At 51.0% G+C, this 25,890-nt stretch overlaps 1 protein-coding gene across 3 annotated transcripts; it reads right to left on the minus strand.

The window, feature by feature from the left end:
- Positions 1-630: 630 nt before the first annotated feature.
- On the minus strand, positions 631-25,151 carry PPP1R32 (protein phosphatase 1 regulatory subunit 32). Of its 3 annotated transcripts, none has more exons than XM_027858908.1 (15): positions 25,009-25,151; positions 16,770-16,950; positions 14,025-14,164; positions 12,191-12,308; positions 11,004-11,157; positions 10,590-10,718; positions 9,191-9,254; positions 8,448-8,548; positions 7,435-7,494; positions 7,091-7,174; positions 6,121-6,246; positions 5,948-6,036; positions 4,591-4,761; positions 4,174-4,256; positions 631-688 (listed from the first exon to the last, which is right to left on the minus strand). In XM_027858908.1, exons 3-14 carry the CDS (start codon positions 14,131-14,133, stop codon positions 4,178-4,180), a joined length of 1,284 nt encoding a protein of 427 aa, XP_027714709.1. In that variant the 5' UTR covers positions 14,134-14,164; positions 16,770-16,950; positions 25,009-25,151; the 3' UTR covers positions 631-688; positions 4,174-4,177. The 3 variants fall into 3 exon arrangements, with proteins under 3 accessions (XP_027714709.1, XP_027714706.1, XP_027714708.1); XM_027858905.1 differs by lacking the exon at positions 631-688 and adding an exon at positions 3,884-3,983; XM_027858907.1 differs by lacking the exons at positions 631-688; positions 25,009-25,151 and adding an exon at positions 3,884-3,983 and having other exon boundaries at positions 16,770-16,993.
- Between the last annotated feature and the right edge of the window lie 739 nt (positions 25,152-25,890).

Consider the following 25,890-nt stretch of genomic DNA (forward strand, 5'->3'; position numbering starts at 1 on the left):
AAAGAAGTGGGCAGAGATAATAAATAGACCAGTGAAAGGGAGAGGGCAGGGTGTAGGGGTGGGGGAGTGCACAATTGCCCTCCTTTGGTGCTGCTCATTCAGATGGAGCCCAATCAGCCTCTTTTCAAAGACTCAAAAAAAAAAAACAAACTTTAGTCATAAACTCCATATTATTTCCATTTTGCTTGAAAAAACCCCGTATGTTAACTTCAACAAAATAATCGTTTGCTTCTATGTCTCCTTCTGGCCCCTTTTTCTCTCCTACATTTTTTTTTGACCTGGATTTTGTGGCTGTATTTCTGCTTATCTGCATAGTCATGCATGTTGGATGCCCCAGTAGGCTGGAAACTTGAGGGCAAGGACAGTTTCAACTTTATCATTGTATCCTTGGTGCCTAGCAGTGCCCAGCAGTCTGCAGGTGTTTGACATCCAGATGGAGCTGTCATCCATCCTTCCTGCCATGTGATCCTGTGCCACACCCTCCACAAGCTTTCCCCAAGGCATCTACCAACAAGCTGGAGGCCTTCCTCATTTCTCCTGCCACATCAAGGGTATCAGGAGAGCCTGGTCAAGCCCATCCCCTCTTCCATTATGCATTTCCCTGGTGATACCTTTCACTCCCCTTCACGTTTCCTCCTTAGTTAGATGTTGTAGCTTCTCATGTCCACCATGCTCCTTCCCCAAGGTCCTGTAGATATATTTTATAATTATCTGGTTACATGTTTCATCTGCCCAGTGGAATCTCAGCCCCTTGAGGGCAGAGACCATTTCCTTCTTGTCATTGGCTCTCCAGTGTTTGGTATGCAGCCCCTTACAGAAGAGGCTTCACACATTTCTGCTGAATTGAATTCAATGAATTACTCTTGTGCCCAGCATTGTGCCAAGGGGTGGGAGCTACCAAGACACTACAAAGAGCAATCCCTGCCCTAAGGGAGCTTACATTCTACCAAGGGACACAACACATACCCAGATGAGTGTCTACACCATTATTTGAGCACCAAGGGGTAGAGGAACTGGGGAAAGGCTTTCCCTAGGAGACAGCACTTGGACTGAGCCTAGATGAAAGTCCAAGATTCTGAGAGATGGAAGTTAGGAAAGCTTTCCAGGGGTGGAGCAGAGCTTGGGCAAAGACACTGGGGGAGCAGATGGATAGCTCCCACTTCACACAGACTACCTGGCTGGGAACAAAGACCCTCTTCCATCCTGGGAGAGAATATTCCCTCAAGATCAGAGGGAGTCCTGGGGCAGAGCTGAGCTGACCTAAGGGGGAGTGCCTCCAACATGCCTTGTTCCTCTATAACCATCCTGGGCACAGGACTCCATCAACCTCTACCTTGACCTTCATGGAAATCTATTCTGCCTCTATGTCCTGTAAAATGAGGGGGTTGGACTTGATCTCCAGCTCTGATCCTCATGGTATTTCTGCTGTCCTTGCAGACACCCAGAGCATGGGAGTCTCACCACCTTACAAAGCGCCAGCAATAAGAGGCGGTTCTTCATCTTCCTTTCTGTCTCTTTCTCAGGAATTGATCATCAACTCAACATTACTACTGTGAAAGGCAGACAATCTTCTTGCCTCTGGCCCCACTCGGGTTTCTGAGTGGTCAGCTGCCTGAGCACAAACTTCCTTCCCTGACTGCCCTCCTGCCCCGTGCTCCCTCTCATACCCATCCATGTCTTCTCCATCCCACTCCCACTCTCCCAATGTGCTCTCTGGAATTCCTGCTCTATTAACAAATCACCCTTTGAATTTTCTTTGCGCCCTCCATCCTGTGATTACTTTGTATTTTTATGTGTATAAAGTGTTTCTCCCCAGTAAGTACCTTGTGGCCAGGCTCCGTTTCATTTGTATCTTTCTATCCCTGCCACAGAGCACAGCGTCTTGGCAGTCTAGACACTACATGACTGTCGAATGCTGACTTGGGGGAGCAGACTACCTGGAACGTGGTGCAAAGGGAGGTATAACAGAATTTCTGTTTACAGTTCTTTGCCCCAGTTTGTCCAGCCACGTTTGGACTGATGGGCTCATTTCTTGCAGTCAGATCTCTTTCTGGTGATGTAAGCTCCATTTTCCCCATGGGGTGCTGGGGAGTGCTGGGGCAAGGGGCCTGAAGCCTAGAAGAGCATTGAATGGCACCACCATCTGGCTTCTGGATGCCAGAGCTCTCTGACAAGTGCAGGCAATCCCCGACTCATTCCCTGTGCTCCTCTCCCTGATGCTCCCTGCCTTCTCCCTCCCTCCCTCAGGTCAAACACCTTCTGACATTCCAGGTGGGATTGCAGCCTGGGCTGGGGGAGGGAGGAGCTGTGGCTCACCTGAGGAGGGTCTTGTAGACCTGGGGGCTCTTCCCTAGAATCACTATCCTCAGCTCCTTTCCGCACTTCAAGCCCTTTGTGGCCTATCCAAAGATGCTAAAGGGGAAGAAGCTGGGGACCTGGATGGGCCAGGGAGCCAGGCTAAGACATTGCCTGATGAAGACAAGGAAGGTTCAGCCCTCAGAAGCACCGCCTCTTATTGCTGGCGCTTTGTAAGGTGGTGAGACTCCCATGCTCTGGGTGTCTGCAAGGACAGCAGAAATACCATGAGGATCAGAGCTGGAGATCAAGTCCAACCCCCTCATTTTACAGAGGAGTAAACTGAGGCCCAGGGGAGGGGGAGGGGCTTGTTCCTCAGTCCACAAAAGAAGGGAAGGGTCAGGATACAAATGCCAGGTCCTTTGATTCCAAAGCACAAGATCATACTGAGGTCATGGCATCACAGCCTTAGAGGTGAGAGAGACCAACTGTTCCAACCTCCACCTCTTCTGACAGATAAGGAAATGAAGGCCCAAAGAGTCATTTTCCTAAGAGAACACAAGCTGCAAAACAGGAGAACCAGAACCGAGGCTTCTCAGGCTCCAAATCCAGCAAGAAGCAGAGCTGGAACAAGGAATGAGCAACACAGGTGACTCACCCACGTAGTGTCTGTGAGACCTTGGGCTAGTCACTTCACCTCTGTCTACCTCAGTTTCTCATCAATAAAATGGGGGTAATAACAGCACCCACTCCCCTGTGTTGTTGTGAGATGCTATTATTTTTATTTGTAGTAGTAGTAGTAGCAGCAGCAATAGCAGTGATTAGTAGTAGTAGTAGCGGAGGTGGCGGCAGCGGCAGCGGTGGCGGTGATGGTGGTATCAGTACCCCACTGTCCACAATCTGTAGGTATTTGTTTTACAACATGACATGTCCCATGTGTTGCAGTGAAGGCTAAAAGCCTTTGGTGATCAGGCACTCAATGCTAAGTATTGCCCAGAGTTTTCACAAGCAAGGATCCCAGCTGTGATCAACTCTGCCGCTGGCTTGCTGTATTGCATGTACTTTTGTTAAAGCCCTGCCCCTTCTTGGGCCTCAGATGACACACTGGATTAGAGGCCGTCTTCCAGCCCTAACATTCTGTGCTCCCATGTCTCCATTTCCAGGGCCACATGGCATGGGGAAACGAACTCTGAAGCTGGAGACTCAGGAACCCAGGTTCAAGACCTGGCTCTAATACTTACCAGCTCTGTGATCCCGGGAGTGTCTGTCTGTCTGTGTCTCCCTCCACCTCCCCCGTCTCTCTCTCTCTCTGCTATTTGTTTCTGTTTTTCTCTCTCTCTGACTCTCTTTCTCAGTCTGATTGTCTCTGTCTCAGTCTCACTTTCTCTCTCTCTCTCTCTCTCTCTCTCTCTCTCTCTCTCTCTGACTCTTTCTCAGTCTCTGATGGTCTCTGTCTCTGTCCCTGCCTCAGTCTCTCTCTCTCTCTCTCTCTCTCTCTCTTTCTCTCTCTCTCTCTCTCTGTTTTTCTCTCTCTCAGTCTCTCTCTCTCTTATTCAACACTCCTCTAGGTGGAATATTATCTCTTTATTTCCTTAGAAAAGTAGCAGGTAAGGTGCCCCCTTGCGGGGGGTTGAGGAGTTAGGAGACCACGTGCCCAGCTCTTATCTTCTGCCTGGGCTGGACACAACCTGTGGGCACAGATAGGGGACCTCTAGGGACAGAATATACATCCTGTGCCCCCTTTCTGCCTGAGGCATTCTCTTTCTACTCCCTCTTCCATAGACATTAGGCCCTAGCTCCCCTCTGACCAGGGCTAGGCAAGAGGGACTGTAAGGGTAAGGAAAGAAGTCCCAATAGTAGGACCCCAGGGCCCCTTACCAGCTCAGGACGGGGCATGCAGGGCAGAAAAGCCTGGGCTGTGAGGGTTGTCTCTGTAGAAGGGATCCAGGGCTGTCAGGGTTCTGCATGGAGAGAGATATCCCAGGAAGACAAGGTGGGGAGGAGCCCAGGTCTACAGCTGGAAGACACCCCAGAGACCAGAGAGTCCATCCGCTCTCATTTTACCAATGGGGAAACTGAGCCAGAGAGAGGGTGTGACATGTCCACAGGAAATAAATGCCATAGCTGGGTTTCAAACCCAGATCTTCTCCCTCCAAATTGGGGGGGGAGTAGAGGTCGGGGGGGGAGACAGGAGGCCAGACCTGCCCACAAAGAACATAGACAGGAAGGCTGCAGGGCCCACAGGAAGTGGGGCTGAGACAGAGTCAGAGCACAGACAAGCCTTGGGCCACCAACCTGCCCACATGGGGGTGTGATCTCCGAATGGTTTCTGTGGGGTTGTGGTAACTCTCTATGTTATGCTGAGTGACAGGCTGGTTAATCCCATAGCCGCCAGGCTGCTGGGGCTGGATTCCTCCTCGGGTCCAACCTTCCCGGTCCAGCCCCTGGGGAATATTCTCAAAGTATCTGTAGGACCAAACGAACAAAGCAAGAGGTCCAATTTTGGCCTGGAACCCAGTGGGGTGCAGGTGTGGGGGATGGGAGGAGGGAGAGGAGAAGGACATCAGGGGCTGAAGTCCCTATTTCCAGGTCAGGCTATGTAACAGCCCCCTGGAGAAGGTGGGGGTAGGAGTGGGGAGGCAAGAACAAAGTCCTCTGAGGCTCAAGGCTTAGGGCAGGGGGAGTCCCAGGGCCTGAGGAAGGATGAACACCAGGATCTTGGAACAGGGGGCAAAGGGATACGGGATGGGGCCGATCAGGCCTTGTGTGTGGGAGCTGGCAAAGCTAGGCAGTGTCTAGCAGGCTGTTATTTCTTCCAGGTATTTTACCACTCGGGGAGATGATAAGTCCTAGGCTGGACCTTAGGGCTGAGGCTTTGCCGAGCCCAGGCATCTGGAAGGGATGACCCAAAAGGAACAGGCAAGAGCTCATAGAAGCAAACAGACTTCTGATTCTGTGGGAAAGTCCCAGCTGGGAGGGGTGTTAGGGATTCTACAGAATCCCCTTTTTGATAGGAGTGAAAAATGAGGTTCAGGGGGGCAGCTGGGTGGTGCAGTGGATAGAGCACTGGCCCTGAAGTCAGGAGGACCTGAGTTCCAGTCTGGCCTCAGACCAAACACTGGACTTTTACTAGCTGAGTGACCCTGGGCAAGTCACTTAACCCCAATTGCCTAAAAATAAAAAATACAATAAAAAAATTAAAAAATACAATGTGGTTCAGAAAGGGCACATGAGCTGACCTAAGTCACACAGCACTTTAGGAGAAAAGTCAGGACCAGAACTCAGATCTGTTGAGTTCCAGCCCAGAGGTCTTTCTTCATCATGGAACCAGGGGTTCTTTATCATATTCCCACTGGCAGTGGGGACACATGAATTGCCATGGAAGGGGAGCATAAGAGGAAGGCAGGGTTGCATTCTCTGGCTTCTCAAGCCTGGGCGGGGCGGTGGGGTGGAGACGCCCATTCATGCCACTTACGACAGTGACTCTGAGCTCCCCAGCTGATGGGAAAAGTGCACACCTGCTCCAAACTCTGTCCTTGTGAAATAGAAGGGCCGTTAAGGAGGAGAGGCGCTAGTCTTGGCTCTAGAGGGGTGGGGGCAGGGGCAGACCCTTAGGGATGTTCTCCGAGTACCTGGAGGGGGAGCAGCTCACCTTTGGTTGTAGGTGGTCAGAAACCTATGATCAGGGTCAGGGGGACCTCGGTTATAGCCAGGATTGTTGGTGCTGAAGCCAGAGGGCTCCTGTGAAGAGAGGGGGCAGTGACAGTGATCCAGGAGAACGGGGAGGGGAGTAATTAGGCAGGGAAAGAACAATGGAGCACTCACCTTGGCCCCCAGAGTCTCCCGTCCCAGCATGGCATTGGTGGTCTGGGGCATCCACTGCATGCCCTGGTACTGGTGGTGACTCATGCTACTAGGCTCAGAGATACTCGGAGGGCCAATGGGTGGGGCCTGCAGGTCAGGGAAAGAACCGAGGATGAGATCCTGAGGGAGGTGGCAGACGGGAAGAGAGGCTGTGAAGTTAGGCTTTTGTGGAGGACATGGAGGGAAAGGAAGACAGACAGACAGAGGCACAGAGGGAGAGACAGACAGACAGACACACACACATACATACACAAAGGCAAACAGAGAGACAGAAAGATATGGTGACAGAAAAAGAGATGGAAACAGAGAGATAAAAACTGAGGCTAAGACAGAGAGGTAAGATCATAGTAGAAAAACAAGTAGGAAGACTGAGGAGTGCACAACAGAGTGTGGGTAAGCCCCCAAGGGCAAGGACTGTCTCACTTTGGTCTTTATATCAGCCCAGTGCTCCCCCACTCATACATTCAGGGCTTGTTGACCCGTGGATCAAAAGGTGGTAGGAAAGGGAGAGGCAGACAGGGATGAGGGGTTAAACTGTGGGCACAGGCACCCCTAATGAGAACTAGCATTTACAGGGCACTTCAAGGTTTGCAAAGCACTTTACAATTATTATCTCATTTGATCCTCAAAGCAACCCTGGGAGGTGGTTGCTATGTATTGCACCCATTTTAGGGAAGAAGAAACTGAGGTTTAGGGTCTTGCCCAGAGTCCCATAACCAGTGAATGTCTGAGGCCAGATTTCAGTTCAGGTCTGCGTGGTGGCCAAACCCTTGGATCTGTCCATGGTACCACCTAGCTGCCCCCGGAGTCAGCAGAAAGGGCAGAGCGAAGTGGAGGGCAGGAAGATAGACATGGGCTGGAAGGGGAAAGCAAGACAGGAAGGCAGAGGTCAGTGAAAGAAGCGTCAGAGCTGGACCCAGGGGCTGCTTACTGGGGGAAGGACCTTCTCTTTCAGCCGGCTGAAGCCTGTCTCTCTCTCAGTACCTTTGGCCAGCGCAGGTAAATACTCATCCTCCTGGAGAAAGAGGAAAGGCCAGAAACCTTGAGGGCTACAGCCATGCTCCTCTCCCCTGCCTCCTCCACCTTCCACACACATTCCCCACAGGCACTTCTAACACTATCCCCTCTCAGGGCTTCATGCCATCCTCCCACCCCAGGGACAGCTTCTCAGGTCACTTCCCACGGTCTCCTTCCCTCCCTGATCCTCTCAGTCAGCCTGCCTCCTTCCCCCACCCCCTGCCCCTCTCCTTCCTCCTCTTTCCCCTCCCTTCTTACGTGTGGGGTGGTCATGGGGACGAAATCTGCCCTGGTAGTGCTTCTATTGGGAGGAGGCAACTGAAACAGAGGCCCCAAGAGACCCAGCAGGGATATCAGGTCCTCAGTCTCTGGCCTAGACTGGGAGCTCCTTGAGGGCAGGCCTGGGTCTGTTACTCCCTCCCCCTGCCTCTCTCTCCCCAGCAGAACCAGCACTGTGCCTTGTCCATTCTGTTCCACAAATAGCTATCACCTCTTTCCTGCTCAGGGCGAGGGTCCCAAAAAGCCACACTGGCCTTCTTGCCCTCAAGGAGTTTATGTTCTAATGGGGAAGCGGAGAGGGCATGGACACAAATAACCCACCAAGGTATTAAATAAACAGAGGAAACTGCAAGAAGTGCCAGGCAGGGGCCTGGACCCTGTGCTGGGAAGAAGTCTGAGGCAGGGGCAGTCCCAGCCCCTGGAGAAGAGGTTGTACGGCAGGGGCGGTGCCCTGAAGGCAAGCAAAGCTGCCCCTTGTTGGGGGTAGGGGATGGTGTAAGTGAGGTTCAGTGGCCTAGGCCCAGTTTTTGCCTGGCTATTTTTTCTATTGGTGGATTCTCCTGTGGCCATTTGGGGAGGGCCCCGTTTGGTTTTTTATAGTTTTGCTTTAGTCACTGAGCGGGGCTCTCAGCCCACCCACATCACAGTGGGAAGGAATGTTAGACATCGTCTAGTCCCACATCATTTTGCAGAGGAAGAAACTGAGTCCCACTGTGGGGAAGGGACTGGTGGGTCTGGGACTGGATCCCCTCCCCCTGTCCCAATGTGGCTTGAAAAAGACATGTTGAATTAGGCAAGGAGAGGTGAGATGGGGAGGAAAAGAGGAAAGGCCTGTCCTCTCTGGGGAGGGGCAGAGGCCTGGTATTGGGGGCAGGGTGGGAAAGAAGGGAAGGCCCCTCTGGGAGCTTCCCCCCTCAGAGCCCTGGGAGTGGGGGCAATAATGAGGGCTGGAGAAGGGACTGTGGGGAGTGGTCTGTGAGCGTGAGACTCACAGGATCTCCAGGGAGGGGCTGGAAGGCTATGGGATTCTTGATGGTCTGCTCTGTAAAGCCCGTCTCCTCCTTGGCCCCGATTGTCTTCTTCTGGAGGAAATCTGGAAAGGACTCACATAGCATGGGCTGGCCTGGCCCCCAGAAGCACTGGGAGGGCCCCAGGGGCATGCTGCCAGCCAGTGACCAAGAAGGGCTATGTCTGGGTGGCCTCCAAGTGCCCCCACCCCCCCCAAGGCAAATACTTTGTCCTGAGGGGGATGCTGGATGGGGAAAGGGGGTACATCTGTCTTCTATTCCAGCTCTCCCCCTGGAGAAGCAAAATTGCTCCAGAGCCTTCCTTTTCCATCTTTTCTTCATTTGACAGCCACTATCCTCTTAGCAGAGTGATGAGCTCAAATCCCTTTGTTGAGATTCTTGGAATCTCAGAGTGGGAGGAGAGGCCCAAGGTCCCACAAGGAGCAACACCAGGGACCAACTTGTAATCCCTTTTACAAGGAGAGGGAAGGAGAGGAGGCCAGCCTTGGGGAGGATGGGCAGGATTCCCTTTTACAACATCCCATGCCATGGGGTTCCCAGCCTTCGCCTGAGCACCTCCAGGGCAGGGAACTTACTGCCTGAGCTTATTTCTAGGATGGATGGGATAGTGGAGAGGGAGGGAGGGAGAAAAAGAGAGAGGGAGAGGCCTGAGCTAAGACTGCTGAGCTTCGGGGACAAGGGAGAGCTGCATTTCCAGAGTGGTGTACCTGGCTGGGCAGGGACTTCATAGCGGTACTTGGAAGCATATTCAGAGGTCATAAATCTGGGACCCTGAAGTACCAAAGGAGGAAAAATCAGTGGGGGTACTGATTCTAGACAGCTCCCTACCATTGCCACTCCCAGGTCAGCCCTTGCTCTTCTCACAGCCCCCCACCAACTGGAGTGGACCAGAAAATAGATTATTGGGGGGGGACAGAGACAGGAAAAGTCTTGCCCCAATCTGGGGGACCTTAAGCCAGCCCCATTCCATGAAACCCCTCCCCTCCCCCTAGATGCTACAGTTCCCTAAAATTCCACCATTATGTATCCATTTCTTTGCTTGAGGGTCAATCTCCTATGGAAACAGCAGTAATCCTGAGGGACGGGGCTGTTAAGTGGCTATCAATCACTGCTACTTGAGTATAAACTAGTGTTCCTGGTCTTTCCCGCTGGGATAGCTAGCTGGGAGCAGGTTTGATGCAAGGGTGGGAGAACAACCTGATTTACAATTTCCCGACATGTAGGAGGGGGTTCCCAGGACCTGGTTACTCTGTCCATGACCTGGCATCCCAGGATCCTGGCAGCATCATTTGGAAGCAGGCCTAGCCCATAGACCATAGTATTGAAAGATGGAAGGAATGTCCCAGATCACTGAATCCAACCCCCTCATTTTACAGAAGCCAGAGGGAGGAAGGGATTTGTTCAGGGTCACAAAGTAATAGAGCCCAGCTTCAAACACAGATTTTCTGACTTGAAATCCAGCAGTCTAGATCTTTCTCAGTTGGGCTAAGAAACCCTTTATGAAATCCTGTAAGCCCTAGAAAAGCTACTTTTTCATCCTCATCATTATTAATAATGATAATTTTTATTATTTATTTATTATTTTTATTAATAAATATAATAATTAATAATTATATTAATATAATATAAAATAGTTAATTATAAATAATATAATTATATTAACATATATAAAATAATTAATTAATAAAATAATGAATATAATTTATTATTATTATTATTATGAGCATTTTTATAATGATTTCTATAATGATCTCATCTGAGCCTCACAGCAACCCTGGGAGGTGGCGTTATTATCCCCACTTTATAGATGAGGAAACTGAGGCTTAAAGGAGTTAAGTGACTTGCCCAGGGCCATATAGCTAGGAAGTGTCTCAAACAGGATTTGAATTTGCAGGTCTAGTGGAATATTCACTACACTGACCACTCGAGCAGCCTGAGGGCCTCCCTTCTTACCTGTCCACAAGACCCCAGGAGAAGTTGCTTAGGAAGCATGGTCTGAGCCCAGGCCCCAAACTGTAGCCCCAACACCTACCAGCCTGAAATCCTCTCCCTACCCAGTTCATTTCCTAGAAGGCAGGAGAGTGCAGGCTTCAGCACCCAACTCACGTATCTGTAATTCTCCATGTCAGAACTTCCCTTGCCCACACGCTGGTGGAGGACTGGCACAGTCTTGGGTTCCAATCCTGGGATGGTCTGTGGGCCATGATCTTGGGTGTTGAAATGAACTTTCTTGACCTGGGAGGAGGCAAAGACGCCTGCAGTTACCCCCAGGGCAGAGCAAAGCCTACAACCAACCTGAGACTTCCAAGAAGGGTAACCTCACTTTCCCAATCGATAAAATGTGGGAATTAGCCTAGACCCCTCAGCTCCTTTCCAGCCTTGATCCCAGAACTCTGCAGGTCTCTAAATTCCTTGAGGAGGAGGGCCCTGAGAAGTTGAGGAAGGACAGTTTGGGGGATGGGCTTGGACTGTCTCCTACTGATCCCCCACTGTGCTCAGTAAGAACCCCAGAACACTCACCTCTTTGGAAGGGGGACAGGAGTGGGTTTTCTCACGAGCATAGCCGGATCCAGGCTGGTACACGTTCCAGGGCAGTGGGTACCTGCCGTCGGGCAGCTCCACTGGGCGGTAGCTCTGAGTAAAGACTGACTGAGCATTATCCTTAATCAGTTCTCTGTGGCAGGGCAGAAACAGACCCAGGGAGCTGATTAGAGATCATGGGTGATAATCAAGGGAGACAGAACCCCCCATGAATTGAGAAGAACTAGTTGACTCAGGTGAACCCCAGGGCATTCCAGCATTGACTCAATGGGTCAACCAGCAACGTGGGTGGGGAGACCTATGCAGCCCTGGCCTGAGCCCCCCACTGTAGACCCTCCTCCCCCACTGCCCAAGATCCCTTCCCCTATAAGTGACTGGCGTTGAGGGGTGGGAGGTGAAAAGATGTCCGGACTGTTTCAAGGGTGTGAGCCTCACCCTGGGAGTGAGGTAACAGCTCAGCTTGAATAAATGTGGCAGCAATGGGGCAAGGTGAATGTTCGCCCCAGGCCTGATGAGGTGAGATCTACCCTTAAACCCACTCCCCAGCCTCATGCCTCCCTGGATCCCAAGAGGCTGAATATCCCTAGTGCCTAGCACTGTGTCTGGTACAGCAGGCGCTTAATAAGTGCTCGTTAATTGACTGGCTGATCGATCGAAGCATCATCATGGCAGGAATATTTATAGAATGCCCATTCTCTACCGAGAGCTAAATGAGCACCCTGCTACATGATGCTATTCTCCCCATTTCTCAGATGAGGAAATGGAGCTTCATAGAGGAAGGTGACTGTCCATGGCCACCTAGCTAATGATAACATCAGAGGCCAGATCCGAACTCATCAATCAAACAATCAATCAATAAACATTTATTAAGCACTGACTATGTGCCACACTCTGTCTTAAGCACTGAAGATATAAAAAGAGGTAGACGACATTCCCTGCCCTCAACGAGCTTACAGTCTAATGGGGCACCCATTAAGACCCAGGTCTTTTTGACTGCCAGGCCCAGTTTCATAGGACTTTGAGTCTTGTTCCTCAATTTTACAGACAAAGAAATCCATGCTCAGAATGCCTAGAGTCACTCAGGTAACAAGCAGGAGCATCAGCATTTGAACTCTGATCCCTATTGCAGGGAGGAATGATACCAAGAGGGGAGACGACAGGCCTACCCTACAGCAGGATTATCCAGGGTGTCCAAGCTGGGATGGTAGTTGATCACGGGTCGGTAATTCGACTGGTAGCCAGCACCCTTGTGCTGACCAACTTGGGGCTTGAAACCTTCCCGACCTGCCAGAGAGGAAGGGACATCATTCCTTGGATGGAAGAAGGAGGCTCTTGGGGCCGAGACCCAGAGAGTCTCAGAGCGGGGCTCTGGCCCGGTTCGGGGTCCTACTGAAAGGGCCTGTGTGTCACTGATAGGGAGAGGGCTGTGGTGAAGGAGTCTGTGGGGGGGATAGGATTACAGAGCCAATGGAGACAGGCTGATAGATCGAGGTCCTTCCCTGAGGGATAATAGAGGCTTCTCATGCTGTCTGACTTCAAATACATTCCACCAACCTAAGGTTAGCCAGATGGTTATCCCGTCAAGATCAGCATCTCAGTCCACCTCACTAGAAAGGGTGGCCCAAGATCTTAACTTTACTGGGTCACCTAAGACTTGGGCTCTCCTTGACTGGCCTTCTGGGGAATAGTAACGAGTGCAGCTTTATTTCCTCAGGTCAAGCAAAGATAGTGACCCAGAGCATGACAATGAAGCAAATGTGTACATGTTTTCTTGTACCCTACTTGTATGGGCAGTTAGGTGGTGCAGTGGATGAAGCGCTGGGCCTGGCATCAGGAAGACTCATCTTGAGTTCGAATCTGGCCTCAGACATTTACTAGCTGTGTGACCCTGGGCAAGTCACTTAACCCTGTTTGCCTCAGTTTCCTCATCTGTAAAATGAACTGGAAAAGGAAGTGGCAAACTATTCCACTATCTTTGCTGAGAAAACCCCAATGGGGTCACAAAGAGTCAGACACGACTGAAAAAGGACTGAACAACACTTGTATGAGTGACTTTGTCTATGCAGCTGGCACGTTATTCAATAAACCCTAGAAGGTCCCTCCTATATGTGCAGAGGAATGCTGCAGATGATGCTGGCTGGATCAATTTGTTGATTAGTTTTGCTGAATTGATTCCCTCCCTCCTTTTTCTTCTTTGTTATAAGGGACAGCTCTCTGGGAGTGGGAAGGGATTATAATGGAAAACGTAAGTGGCATAAAAACAGAAGCTGTCAACAAACTATTAAAAAATAAACCTTGTACTCAGTTTAAAGTGGGCTTGGTTACAACCTTGTTCGATGAAGTCCTGAATGTGATCAGCACAGACAAGGTCCGTGAAGGTCTGGCCCCTCCAAGCTGCTGTGACCAACCAGGTCAGTGTGGCATAGTTACATGGAGTCCAGGGGTCAAGGGGATTAATGGTTAGTGGGGCTAGGGGAGATGGTCCTTCCACATAGAGTGACAAGGGTCAGTGGTCCAGAGTCAGCTTGTGAAGATGAAAAGGTCAGCGTGATGGGGTGAGAGGTTATGGGAGCAACGTGATGGGCTCACAAGAACCGGACCACTCTAGCATGAGCTGGGAGAGACCTCAGAGACTATTGAGGCCGTATTACAGATGGGCAAAGGTTGGGAACCCAGAGAGATCAAGAGATCTACCCACAGTCACACAGGCAGGATTTGGACCCAGGTTCTGACCCCAAAGCCAGCCCCCTTTCCACCTTGCCACACGTCACTGCTCCAGGTCTTAGAGTGTTAGAGTTTGGGTGGTGATGGTGCTTCTGTATAGCCCAAGTTCTGAAGCTCAGCCTGATGGAGGCAGGGAGGCAATGGGACAGGGCTGAGGGGATGGTGACGTGGCCCACTTTCCACTGCCCCCATCAGAGGTCTGCTTCCTGCCCTGTGCCGTGGGGGGAGGAGGGAAGGGATGGTGGCTTCAGGGAGTACAGAGCAAGGGCCCCTTACTGTAGGCAGTGCAGTAGCTGGTGGCATAGAATTTCAGAGGGTCTGCACAGCCCCCTGAACTCATCTTCACGTAAGGGGAAACAACACCCAGGGGCAGTTTGCCCATCATGGTGGCAGCAGGAACTGGGCACCAGGACCACCTAGAAAAGGAGAGACATGTAACAGGTATCAACAATAATGCTGGCTTTGCATGACTAGATGTATTGAGAGAGACAGAGACAGAGACAGAGACATACACAGACAGACAGACAGAAAGACAAAGAGAGAGAGAAGAGAGAGATAGAGAGAGAGAGACAGAGACAGAGAGGAGACAGAGATAGAGAGAGACAGAGACAGAGAGGAGACAGAGATAGAGAGAGACAGAGACAGAGACAGAGAGAGAGAAGAGAGAGACAGAGACAGAGAAAGATGGGGAGAGAGGGAGAGAGAGAGACAGAGAGAGATGGGGAGGAGAGACAGAGACAGACAGACAGAGAGAGAGATAGAGAGAGAGAGAAGAGACAGGGATAGAGAGAGAGAGACAGAGAGAGAGAGAAGAGACAGAAACAGAAAGAGACAGAAACAGAGAGAGAGAATTCAGAACTGAAAATAAAATCAATTCTGGAATCCTTCAGAGATTATCCAGATCGGCCTCCTTGCCTTTCCTCACACACCACACTCCGGTCTCCCACCTCTGCACCTTTGCCCTGGCAGTCCCTAATGCCTGGAATGGATCCCCTCCCTCTATTCCTTAGAACTCCTAATTTCCTTCCAAATTCTGCTCAAGCTTGACCTTCATACAAGCTTATCCTGATCCCCCAGCTGCCAGTGCTCTCTCCCTCCTCCTCCAAATGCCCTTTTATTCGTATTTTATATATATTTGTTTATGCGTGTGCTGTCTCTCCTAATAAAACACAAGCCAGGGACCTTTCCTTTGTCTTTGTCTCCCCCTCCCCCAGTCTGGCCCAGTGTAAGGCACACAGAGGGACTTGCTTGTTGACTGACTGATCCAGCCCAATCCCTTCCTTTTACAGCTGAGGAAACTGAGGCCCAGAGAAAAGATTTTGTTCAAGTAATCTAGCTAAGACATAGCAGGGCCAGGGTCTGAAGGGAGGCCTTCTGGCTGGGCGCTCCTGGAGGGCAGGGCCTGTTTATTACCTTACAGTGCTTCGCACAGTGCCTGGCACACAGTAGGAGCTTCATAAACGCTTCTTAACTTGGACTGATTTCTGATTCTAAGTCCAGGGCAGGGTGGTCCACCTAAACCAATGCACTGAACCTGAAGCCAGGAGAGACCTGGGTTTGAGTCTTGCCTCTGACACAGACTAGCTGTGGACCCTGGGCAAGTCATTTCATTGCTCTGGGACTCAGTTTTCTCATCTGTAAAATGGGGATGATCATACCTGCACTGGATACCTCTCAATGTCCTCATCTGCAAAAGGCAACTATAATAACCACATGGTGGAGCAGGAGGATGGCTGACCCTGGTTGCAAAGGACCTGGGTTCGAATCTTGTCTCTGACATTTATTACCTATGTGATTTGGGGCAAGTTATTTGACCTCTCTGGGCATGGGTTTCCTCATCTGTAACAAGAGGAGGTGAAGACTAGACCAGTTGACTTCTGATATGCTTTCCAACTCCGGATCTATGATCCTCTTTCCTGAGATTATCAGTGAAGATCAAATGGAAAAAAAAAACTGCGCTTAATAAATGTTTATTGATTGACTGGTGTTCTTATAGATATCTGCAAAACCCTAAGGAGTCCCTTAGAATTCCCCATTAGAATGTGAGAACAGGCCCTGTCTTTTTTTTCCCTTCTAATTATACCCCCTGGGGCTCAGCACAGTACTTTCTTTGCAAACAGTTGGCACTTAATAAATGCTTCATTCATTCACTTGCACTCAAGCCTAGCTGAATAAATGGTAGCCATTAGTATTATTTTTCATCGGGTAGAATGGGTCTTCCTTCTCTGGAAGATCTGCATACCAGCTGTAGCAACTCCTCCCACCCAGGAGAGTCTCAAAGTCAGGACTTAGGGACAGACTGTGTTTGGTGTCCAGGGACCAGCCCATCTGGCTAACTGCAGAGGGTCATACCACCAGAAGACTGGCCGCCGGGTGAGCGAAGGAAGGTGAGCGTCTCCTAAGGAAGGCATGGGGGCTGAGGAGGGAAGGCGCACGAGATGGCAGAGCCTCGAAGGGTGAATGCTCCTGTTCTACAAGGAGTCTTCCGAGACTGCCCTGTCAGGAAAACACAGGCATCCTTCCCCCTGTTTGACGGAGGAGGGGACTCACACTCAGAGAGGTAAGATAACTTGCCCATAGTCAGATCTAGTAAGGTGGCATTTGAGCCCAGGTCTCCAAAGTGACTCTCACGACCCCAGATTCCCAGGGTTCAAAACCCCGTGCTATTACTCTCTGTAGTACACACTACTGGAGTTGTCTCTCCTTCCCCTCCTTGAGGGTAGGAGCTGGGTCTTCTCCATCTTTGCAGCCAGCCAGGACAGCCCAGCCCAGAGCCCCGGATCACTTAAGATCTGTTGAATTCAATGAGCCAGGGAATGAAAGGGGACGCTGCCTGCTTTCCAGGGATTTGAGAACTGGAATGCACTTTGCTGTTGGCCCCAAGGGGTCTCTGCTCTTTCTCATCACTCCCATGGTCCTAATTCTTCTCCCATCTTCCCTCAGGCTTCTGCCCAATCTCCAGCTACTTCTTGTCTCTAGGGATGCTCCAGGGGAGGCGGTGCTCGGCCCCCATTGTCTTACCTGCGCCTTCGTGGCTCTGAGTGACAGGGAGAAGGACTCCAGGGAGGAGCCGGAGCATCAGGGGAAGGATCTGACTTTAGCAGAAGCTGCAACCAGCTGGCCGGTCTAGAACAGCAACAATACGTTGCTTGGCAACAGACGCTTAGCAACCAGCTTCCAAACACCTCTGGAATCAGCTTCCCTGCGGGTCCAGTGTGCAGAGGGAGAGAGAATGGAGGGATCTGGAGGGACGGGCGGGTGAGGCAGGGAGCCTCATATCTGCCTGCGGATGTTTGTCAATTCAACACAACAAACTCAATCCGCTTAATTGATTTCATTAAGCATCCACTACTTCCTAGGCCTTGGATTGGACCCTGAGAGAGAAAGCAAACTTTAGATCAGGCTGGGTGCCAGCCCTTCTGAACTTTCTAGTCCAAGAAGGGGCTAAGATGTAAACATGGATAATGTTTATTCCTAATGATAATAATAATAATAATTATTATAATTATAATTATAATTATAATAATACATTGAGAGCTTAGAGAGGGAAAAGGGCCCTGTGAGGTCCAAGGGCATTTGTGGGACTGCCTGAAGGAGATTCTATTTGAGGTGGGCTGAAATGAGGGAGGGATAGTAATTCCACAGGCAAAGAAGCAGAGGGGGGATATTTTAGGCAGCAAAAACACAAAGATTAGGAAAATGCAAGGTGTGTTTGGCAGGAAAGCAACAAGTCCAGTTTGGCATAGAAAAACTGTGGGGGGAAATAATACGAGATCAGATTAGGGAGAGCATTGAGAGCCAAGCAAAGGAGTTGAGGAAACTGTAGCAGATCCCAAGCCCTCTCCTCCGTCCTCCCAAAGTGACACTGGTAATTTGTTCTGTACAGACTCCTGCATGTTAATAGAACAGAAGTTTCCTGAGAGCAGAGATGGGATGGTTTCCTCATTTGTGGATGGTTACCATGCTTGGCACACAGTAGGTGCTTAATAAATGTATGCTAGTTGGTTGGTTGATTGACTGGAAAGAAGCCTGAATTTACAGTCAGAAGCCTGGGTCCAAGTCCCAGTTCTTCTATTCTCTGCTTGTGCGATCTTGGACAATCCTTTCCCCTCTCTGAGACTCAGTTTACTCATCTCTAAAATGAGGACGGTTGGACTAGGTGCCCTCAGAGGTCCTGCCTCTTGGCCCATTCCATCCAAACGCAGATCTCCATATCTCAGATCTCAGAGCAAAGCCTGTCTTCCCACCCTCAGCTGGTTCTCTAGGTAGGCAGAAGGGGTCAGGTCTCCAGGCTGGGGGGCAAGGAGATCCCCCTCTTCTGGCTAAGAGGCATTTCCTTGGGAGAGGAAGAGCAGCTCCTTGCATTGGGGATCTCTTGGGCTAAAGAGGATGCACGAGGAAATTCTCCTGGGACCTTGTGCCTGGGCCTCCGAGGGCCCACCCATTTGGTACAAGAAGTTCGCTCCCTGGGCAGATGGGCTCTCAGGCACTCTGTGCTTTTTGGCTGTGTGGCGACACCTCGTGGCCAGCTTTCAGCACTTCACGGAGCTCTGGGGTGCAGAGGCAGACGGCTAGCTCCTCCCCACTTTTCCCAGCCCAGCCGGACCCTTCCAAAGCTGCCTTAATTTTCTTCAATGTAAAAGAGCCTATGGCTCCCCAGGAGGGATGGGCTGGCACAGAAAGGAGGAAGGCATTGAGCGGGGAGGTCCTGGGGCCAAGCCAAGGCCCTGAGGCTTCTCTGCTGTGACCTGGGGCTGGTCCCCTCTCCTCCCAGGGCTCAGCTCCCTCATCCAATGAGAAGGTTGGCCCAGATGTTCTCAAAGGTCCCTTCTGCTCTAACAGTCTTCAGGGTTAGAAATCCTGCCCTTCTTGATCCCCACCTCATTCCCAGACCTAATACAATCAATCAGCAAGCACTAGTGATGTCATGTGCCTGGCACTGTGCTGGAGATGGCAAGACCAAAGGGCCACGGTCCCTGCCTCCACTGCATCTCCGAGGACCAAAGGTTCGGGGCTGGAAGGGACCTGAAAGGTCAGCCGGTCCAGCCCCTATCTATTAAGAGTCTGAGGACAGATTTGAACCCAGGTTTTCCTGACTCCAAGCCCACCACTCTATCTCCTTGGTCTCTAGATACCCACATAGGACTATACAAATAGACAGAAGTCATTTGCGGGGAGGGGAAGCATGGGAACCTGCATGAAAACACGCAGAGAGTGCACTGCCTTTGGAGTGGGGAGGGCCCATGGAAAGCATCTAGTTCAGTCTTCTCATTTCGTAGGTGTGGAAACCAAGGTCTAGAGGAAAGCAAATGACTTACCCAAGGTCACACAACCATTAAGCAGCAGTGCTGGGCCTCCAAGTTGGTCAGTGGACTCCAGACCCAGCTCTGTTTCTACAACAGGAGCAGAGACAGTATGGAGGCTTCAGGCTCCCTACTGCCTTCACCGCTTCGGTCAGTTGGTCAGTCAGTCAACAAGCATTTAGTAGGCAAACACTGCAGGTCATTCTCTGTTAGACCTGGAGTCCCAAGGCCTGGACTCTGTATTTTTTTTTTTTTTTGGCTTTTTGGCGAGGTAATTGGGGTTAAATGACTTGCCCAGGGTCACACGGCTAGTAAGTGTCAAGTGTCTGAGGCCAGATTTGAACTCAGGTCCTCCTGAGTCCAAGGCCTGAGCTCTACCCACTGCGCCACCTAGCTGCCCCCGGACTCTGTCTTCTGTCAGTGACTTAGCCCTAAAGGCACACAGAGACTGCTCATCAAAGGTGCAACGGCCCAGAGCTGGGAAAGATGACACTACCCTGAACAACACAGGACCCAAAAGGGCCTTGGCAGGCTAGAGAACTGAACTGAAATCTAGATGAAATTCATTATGGACAAATGTAAAGTCTTACACTGGGCTTCAAAATATCAACTTCACAAGCACAAGATGAGGGAAACAGAGTTAGACAGCAGTTCTGAAAAAGATCTAGGGGTTTCAGTGGACCGCAAGCTCATTATGAGGTAGCAGTGTGATGTGGCAGTCAAGCAGTCAAGAAGCATCTATTAAGCACTTACTTTATGCCAGGCATCGGCCGCTAGGTGGCGTCATAGTGCACAGAGAGCTGGGCCTGGGGTCAGGAAAACTCATCTTTGTGAGTTCAAATCCGGCCTCAGACACTTCCTAGCTGTGTGACCCTGGGAAAGTCACTACTGTCACTGGACCTCAGTTTCCCTCCCCTTCTACCCGAGGAAATGCCTTGTAAATGGTGGAAGACCTTGTCAATATGAGTTACTGTTCTTATTATCCCCCAGAACTTCTTCCTTTCTGGGGCCTGAAATAATGTCGCAATGATAATCACTGACCTCTATTTTAGCCTACTGAAGCTAGCAAAGCTCTTTGCATTTGTCATCTCAAGTGCCAGGGCCAGGAGAGCTTCCCAAAGTGCCTCAGTCTCAGGGGCCCACCTGGGCCGTGTACTCGCATTCGGATTCATTTATTCATCTTTATTAATTTGCTCATTTTCATTCAACGCGTTTTTCATTATGACTGCCACTTGCTAAGTGCTCACTCACTGTGTGCTCGGAGTCTGGGCCCAGAAGAGATTTGGGGCGGGGGTGGGGGTGGGGCAAGGCAAGGTAGCTGGGCTGACCTCCTTAGTTGTAGCGCCCGCCCGAGGGGATGCCGCCTCAGCCCAGCAATCTCCGGGGTGCTGAAAGTTCAGTAGGGAGCCGACACAAACCCCAGTCACTGGAGTACAAGAGCGTTGGAAGGGCAGCCTGGTACAGTTGGCCTTACGCAAAGTCTGTGACCCCGTACTCTGGCTCTGACCCTAATTCCCACTCTCTTAACCTCTCAGTGCCAGGGCAGTTCTCCAAGAGTGAAATCACAGGGCTGGTGCCAACCTCCACTGGTAGAGGGATTTCATCAGCGAGGGTTCCCTCCACCAGTACAATCCCAGGCTGGGTGAAGACAAGCAAATGCAGTGCCACGGGTGGCTACAAAGGGGAAGGGCTTTGCTGGTGGTGGTCTTGGCATTTGAGGCAGGGGCGCTTTAAAGGATAAGTAGGAATTCATCATAGGGCAGCTAGGCAGTGCAGTGGATAGAGCACCAGGCCTGAAGGCAGGAAGACTCATCTTCCTGAAGTCAAATCTGGCCTCAGACACTTACTAGTTGTGTGACCTTGGGCAAGTCACTTAACCTTCTTTACCACAATTTCCTCATCTGGAAAATGAGCTGGAGAAGGAAATGGCAAACCATTCTAGTATCTTTGCCAAGAAAACCCCAGATGGAGTCATGAAAAGACAACTGAAACAACTAAACCACAATAACAAGGGATTTATCTGGCATAGAGGGCAGAAAGGACAGTGGTAGCAAAGGTGTGGAGGTGGTAAAATACAGGGTGAACTACCAAACAGAAGACTGTCCACTCCGGCTGTAGAAAGGAGTGCATAGAGAGAAGCAGTATGAGATAATGCTAGAAAAGTAGGGTTGCCCCAGATCGAGAAAGGCTTGGAATGGCGTTCATGGTCTGCTGGAAGGAACAGACATCAACACAGATAGCTAGACACGAAATCTGACATTGGCATTTATAGGACTATGGATCACGGGCTAAAAGGATCTTAGATTATATTGTCATGGGACAAATGAATCAATAAACCCTTATTGAGCCAGGCACTGTGCTGAGTACCAGGGAGACAACCTACGCTTAAAAACAAAGACAACCCCTGCCCTCAAGTAGCTTACAATCTAATAGGGAAATGGAGGATAGGGAAGCTGAAAAGGGGAGGGGCCAGTGGCTGGTGGGGAATGGGGAGAAAAGCTGCCCTGAGCCCTCCATTTAAATAGAGGCCCTGGAGCCCCCGCCCCAAGCCCTCCAGTCCAAGAGTCTCTCCTGAGATGGGAGGGTGTGGTCTTACCATGTGATGAGTTTCCTGGCCTAGGAAGGCCTGATGAACAGTTCCAGAGTAGCCTCAGAGCAGTGACTAAGACCAGAGATTTCAAGCTGACAACCTCAGCTTATCAAGGCCTACTCCCTCATTTTACAGATGAGGAAACTGAGGCCCAGGAAGCTGGAATGACTTGCCCAAGGTCATACACTAGAAGGTCAGAGGTAGGAATTGAACCCAACGGTTCCCGATTCCCAGGCCAGCTTTCTGGCCAGTCCCAGCCAAACCTCTCCTTCGGCAGGAGGCCAAATCCCTCTTTTTTTTCTTTTTTTTTTTTTTGGGGGGGGGGGGTGGCTAGGCAATGGGGTTAAGTGACTTGCCCAGGGTCACACAGCTAATACGTATTGAGTGTCTGAGGTCAGATTCGAACTCAGGTCCCCCTAACTCCAGAGCCAGTGCTCTATCCACTGCGCCACCTAGCTGCCCCTCCCAATGCGTCTTAATTCTAGTGCCTCCTGATGCTGGTTCTCTCCACTTCATCCTGTCTAGAGCTTGTCTGCTCATAGTCATTTGCATGTTATATCCCTATTAGATCGGGAGCTCCTTGGGGGCAGGGACAGTCTTTGGCTTCTCTTTGTATCCCCAGGGCTTGGCACACCGCCTGGCGAGTAGAAGGCTCTTCACAGATGTTTACTGACTGACTGTGTTTGCATTTTCTCTCTATTAGACTTTATGCCCCTTAAGAGAATCATGTCCACCCCCTCATTTTACAAATAAGGAAACTGAGGCCCAAAGAAGTTAGATTCCTTGCTCAAGGTCACACAGGCAGTAAGAGGCAGAGCTCAGATTCAAATCCAGGTCAACCCTGACTCTATTATATGGCTAGTGCCTCAGAAGGAGCCCAGCCTAAAAGATTCTTTGAGGTGTGTGAGGAAGGCTCAAGCCTAATGATCGGCAGGACTGAGGAATTGGCCTAATTAGAGTCCCCAAAGGTCATTTCCACTCCCAGCTTCCTTCCTGAGGGGAACTTTACACAGTGACATTCTGTGGTTGCCCTGCTGGATGTTTTTAGGAGAGTCCACAGAGAGCAACCAGGATGATGAAGATTTGGGAACTAGGCCCTTGAGAAAAAAGCTAGAGGACCTGGGCCTGCAAGGCTAGAATCCAAGGCTATGGGGAAGAAGGTGGAAGCCAGCCAAGGCTGGCTCTGGGGCCCTGTGTGCCCCAGTGGGCTATGGGACTTTGGAGAAGTCCCTTCTCTCCTGATGTTGCCACTGCCCTGGCCCAGGACCCCAGTCTCTCTGCACTCCAGTCCAGCCTTCACTCAGCGGGTCAGTGCAGGTCCCGCCATGTCAGCCCTCCACTCAGTAAACCCCAGTGGTCACCATTGGAATCAAAGCCCATCCCTGCATTCCTTCTTACCTTTCCAAGCTTCTGACAGCATCCTTCCCCTAGGGATACTGGCCATTCCTCCAACATATGCCTCTTGGCCCTTCTCTGCGTCCCCCTCCTCACCACTGCCCCTGGCCTCCTTCCGGTCTTAGGCAATGTCCCACCTTCTTCCTGAAGCCCTTCTCTGTCCACCCCATCTTACTGCCTTCCCTTGGAGGGTCTTTGCAGTTTATGCCATAGATACTTGGCTTTCCTCCCTTGTTAGGCTGGGGGCTCCTTGAGGGCAGGGACTGCCTGGTGTGGTCCTGAGGGCTCAGCACAGCGCCTAGTACACAGAGACCGCACTGGGTGGCTGCTCTTCTCTGCACCTCTGTTTTCTGTACAATTAGGAGGCTCCATTCAGTGCTGCTTAGGCCCCTTCCAGCACTGAGGTCTGTAAATCCAGTCTCTGTCTCTGATTCTCTCTGCTCTTACGTGAAGCCTCCTGCCTCCCTGCTGCCGGGACAGAGGAGGCTCCTTCTTTTACTTTGCGTGAGTTCATTAGGCCCGCTTGTTCCTTGCAGGAGACCGGGATCTGGGAAGGCCAGACCAGGAGCTGAGATTGTTGAGGACCCAGGACTGAGGGTCTTTACTGGAGGGGCAGGAAAAGGAGATGGAGAGGGCAAGGGGAAGGGCCCCCTGTGGTGGGTTGTCTATAGCCGGGCAGCTTCCGGAAAAAGAAACGTCTTCTCTCTGGCTTCTAAACCACCTTTTCTCTATTGTGCTTTTCTCGTCCTTTTTTGGAAAACCTTGTGGGAGGGAATCTTAGAGTCCAACTCTCTCATTTTACCATTGGGGAAACTGAAGTCTAGAGGTTAAGTGATTTGCCCAAGGTCATAGGATTAGCTGGGATTAGGACAGAGGAGATTAGAACTAGGGTCTTCTGTCCCACCCTGTCTGACACACTCTCCATCACTCTGCCACCCAGGTCCAGCCATGACTCTGTGAAAGTCACAACTTCTGTTTGCCTCAGTTTCCTCATCTGTAAAATGGGCATGATAAAGTATCCACCTCCCAGGGTTGTTGAGGACCGAAGATCTTATTTGTAAAGCACTTAGCACAGTGACTGGCACACAGAAGGTGCTTAATAAATGCTTCTTTCCTTCCTTCGAACGCCCTGCTCCTCATCTCTGCCCACCCTACTCTGGGCTTTCCTACGGGGTCATCTTTGTGAGGTACAACGCTAGGTGCCCTACGCTTGGCCACCGACTGTGCTCTGCATTAACCAGAGTGAAAAGTATTAGCCTCTTCCCTGGACATTCTATGGGAAAAGCACGATGCTCTTAGGGATATCTCCAGGCCCCCAAAGACGGGGAACCTCCTTCTTGGATCCAACCTGAGCAGAAGCAAGCTCCCTCAGAGCCCCCAAAGGAAGTATGATGTTGGCTGAGAGAGGAAGAGGGTCCAGGAGAAAGAGAGACAGACGCAGAGAGAGACAGACAGAAACAGATCCAGAGAGAGAAAGAGACTCAGAGGAAAGAGAAGGGGGAGGGAGAGACTGAGAAGGGAGAGACAAAGCCAATCCCCTACCCCCATTCAGCAATCATCTCCCTCAGGACAGGGAGAATTCCCAATTACTAAGGGGAAGTAGGCGGGTGTAGGATAGGATCTGGAGAGGGGCTCTGCCACCTACTCACTGCCCTCGCCTGGGGGTTGGACCCGACTCCAAAGTCCCTCCTCTCTCTAACCCCTACACCAAAAGAAAGAACTTCAGGTGGCAGGTAAGGCTGTCAGTGACAATCCTGAAGACAGAGGGCCAAACACCTCCTGCTGTGGGGGGTGATTGCCCCCTCCCTGGACTGCACCACCTGCCACCTCCAGCTTGCCACAACTCCCCTCTTTTGAAGTCTAGACTGGCCGGATGCCTCAAGCGTTCACTAAGGGCTTCCTGTGTGAGGGGCACCTTGCCGAAGGCTGGGGAGAGACTGACAAGCCCAGGGCCTGTCCTCCAGGGGCTTACTTGGCTCCAATGGGAGAGATGATGCGTAAATCTGGTAGACGGACTGCACCCACGAGGGGAAGCCTCCAGCTGCCCCCTGGAGGGCTTCTTCTGAGGTCCTTTACCCGATGCAGGGAAGGAGCAGTCCTGGCTGGAAGTCTGGGAAATCTGAGGCCTGCTTGGCCTCCTGGGTGAGGGTGGTTCCATCCTGAGTCGAGGGGACAATGAACCCAACTGGGGGGAGGTGAGAGCTGAGGCCTGGGGTTAAAAATAGAGACTCTGCGGTGACAGAAAGGTCATGCGTGAGGAGCAGGAGGTCCCTGGGGAGCTCGGGGCTTTCTTCCGCATTCTCCTGTGACTTTAGCACCCTACGATCTGGAGACAGAAGTGAACTCAGGCAGCATCTTATCCAGTCTCTTCATTCAGCAGAGGAGGACACTGAAGCTTGCCCCACAGGGCCAGTCACACTCTCAGGGCTTTCTCATCTATGAAATGACAGCGTTGGACCAGGGTGGGGAACCTGCAGCCTCAAGGCCACGTGTGCCCTCTAGGTCCTCAAGTGCGGCCCTTTGACTGAATCCAAACTTCACAGAACAAATACTTTTATGGAGGGGATTTGTTCTGTAAAACTTGGACTCAGTCAAAAAGCGCCACTCGAGGACCTAGAAGGTCACATGCGGTCTCGAAGCTACAGGTTCCCCACCCCTGGACCAGAACTTGATGTCTTCCCCTTTTGTGTGCCTAGGGCCCCCTGGGCAGTCAGTCTGGGGAAACCTGTGGACCCTTTCTCCCAATCATATTTACAAATGCATAAAAATAAAATATAAAGGATTACGAAGGAAGCCACAGGTTAGTGAAAATAAAAATGAAATTTTTCCCCATCCAAGTTCACGGACCCCCTGA

This window comes from Vombatus ursinus, unplaced genomic scaffold (assembly GCF_900497805.2).
Source record: "Vombatus ursinus unplaced genomic scaffold, bare-nosed wombat genome assembly UNPS02013931.1, whole genome shotgun sequence".
In the NCBI taxonomy this organism is placed as follows: Eukaryota; Metazoa; Chordata; class Mammalia; order Diprotodontia; family Vombatidae; genus Vombatus; species Vombatus ursinus.

Coding starts and splice junctions, on each gene's coding strand:
- PPP1R32 (XM_027858908.1), bottom strand. CDS start 14,133: ATGATGGGCAAACTGCCCCTGGGTGTTGTTTCCCCTTACGTGAAGATG. Junction 9,255..10,589: donor ACATGGAGAATTACAGATAC/GTGAGTTGGGTG, acceptor TTGGTACTTCAG/GGTCCCAGATTTATGACCTC. Junction 6,037..6,120: donor GGGAGACTCTGGGGGCCAAG/GTGAGTGCTCCA, acceptor CTCTCTTCACAG/GAGCCCTCTGGCTTCAGCAC.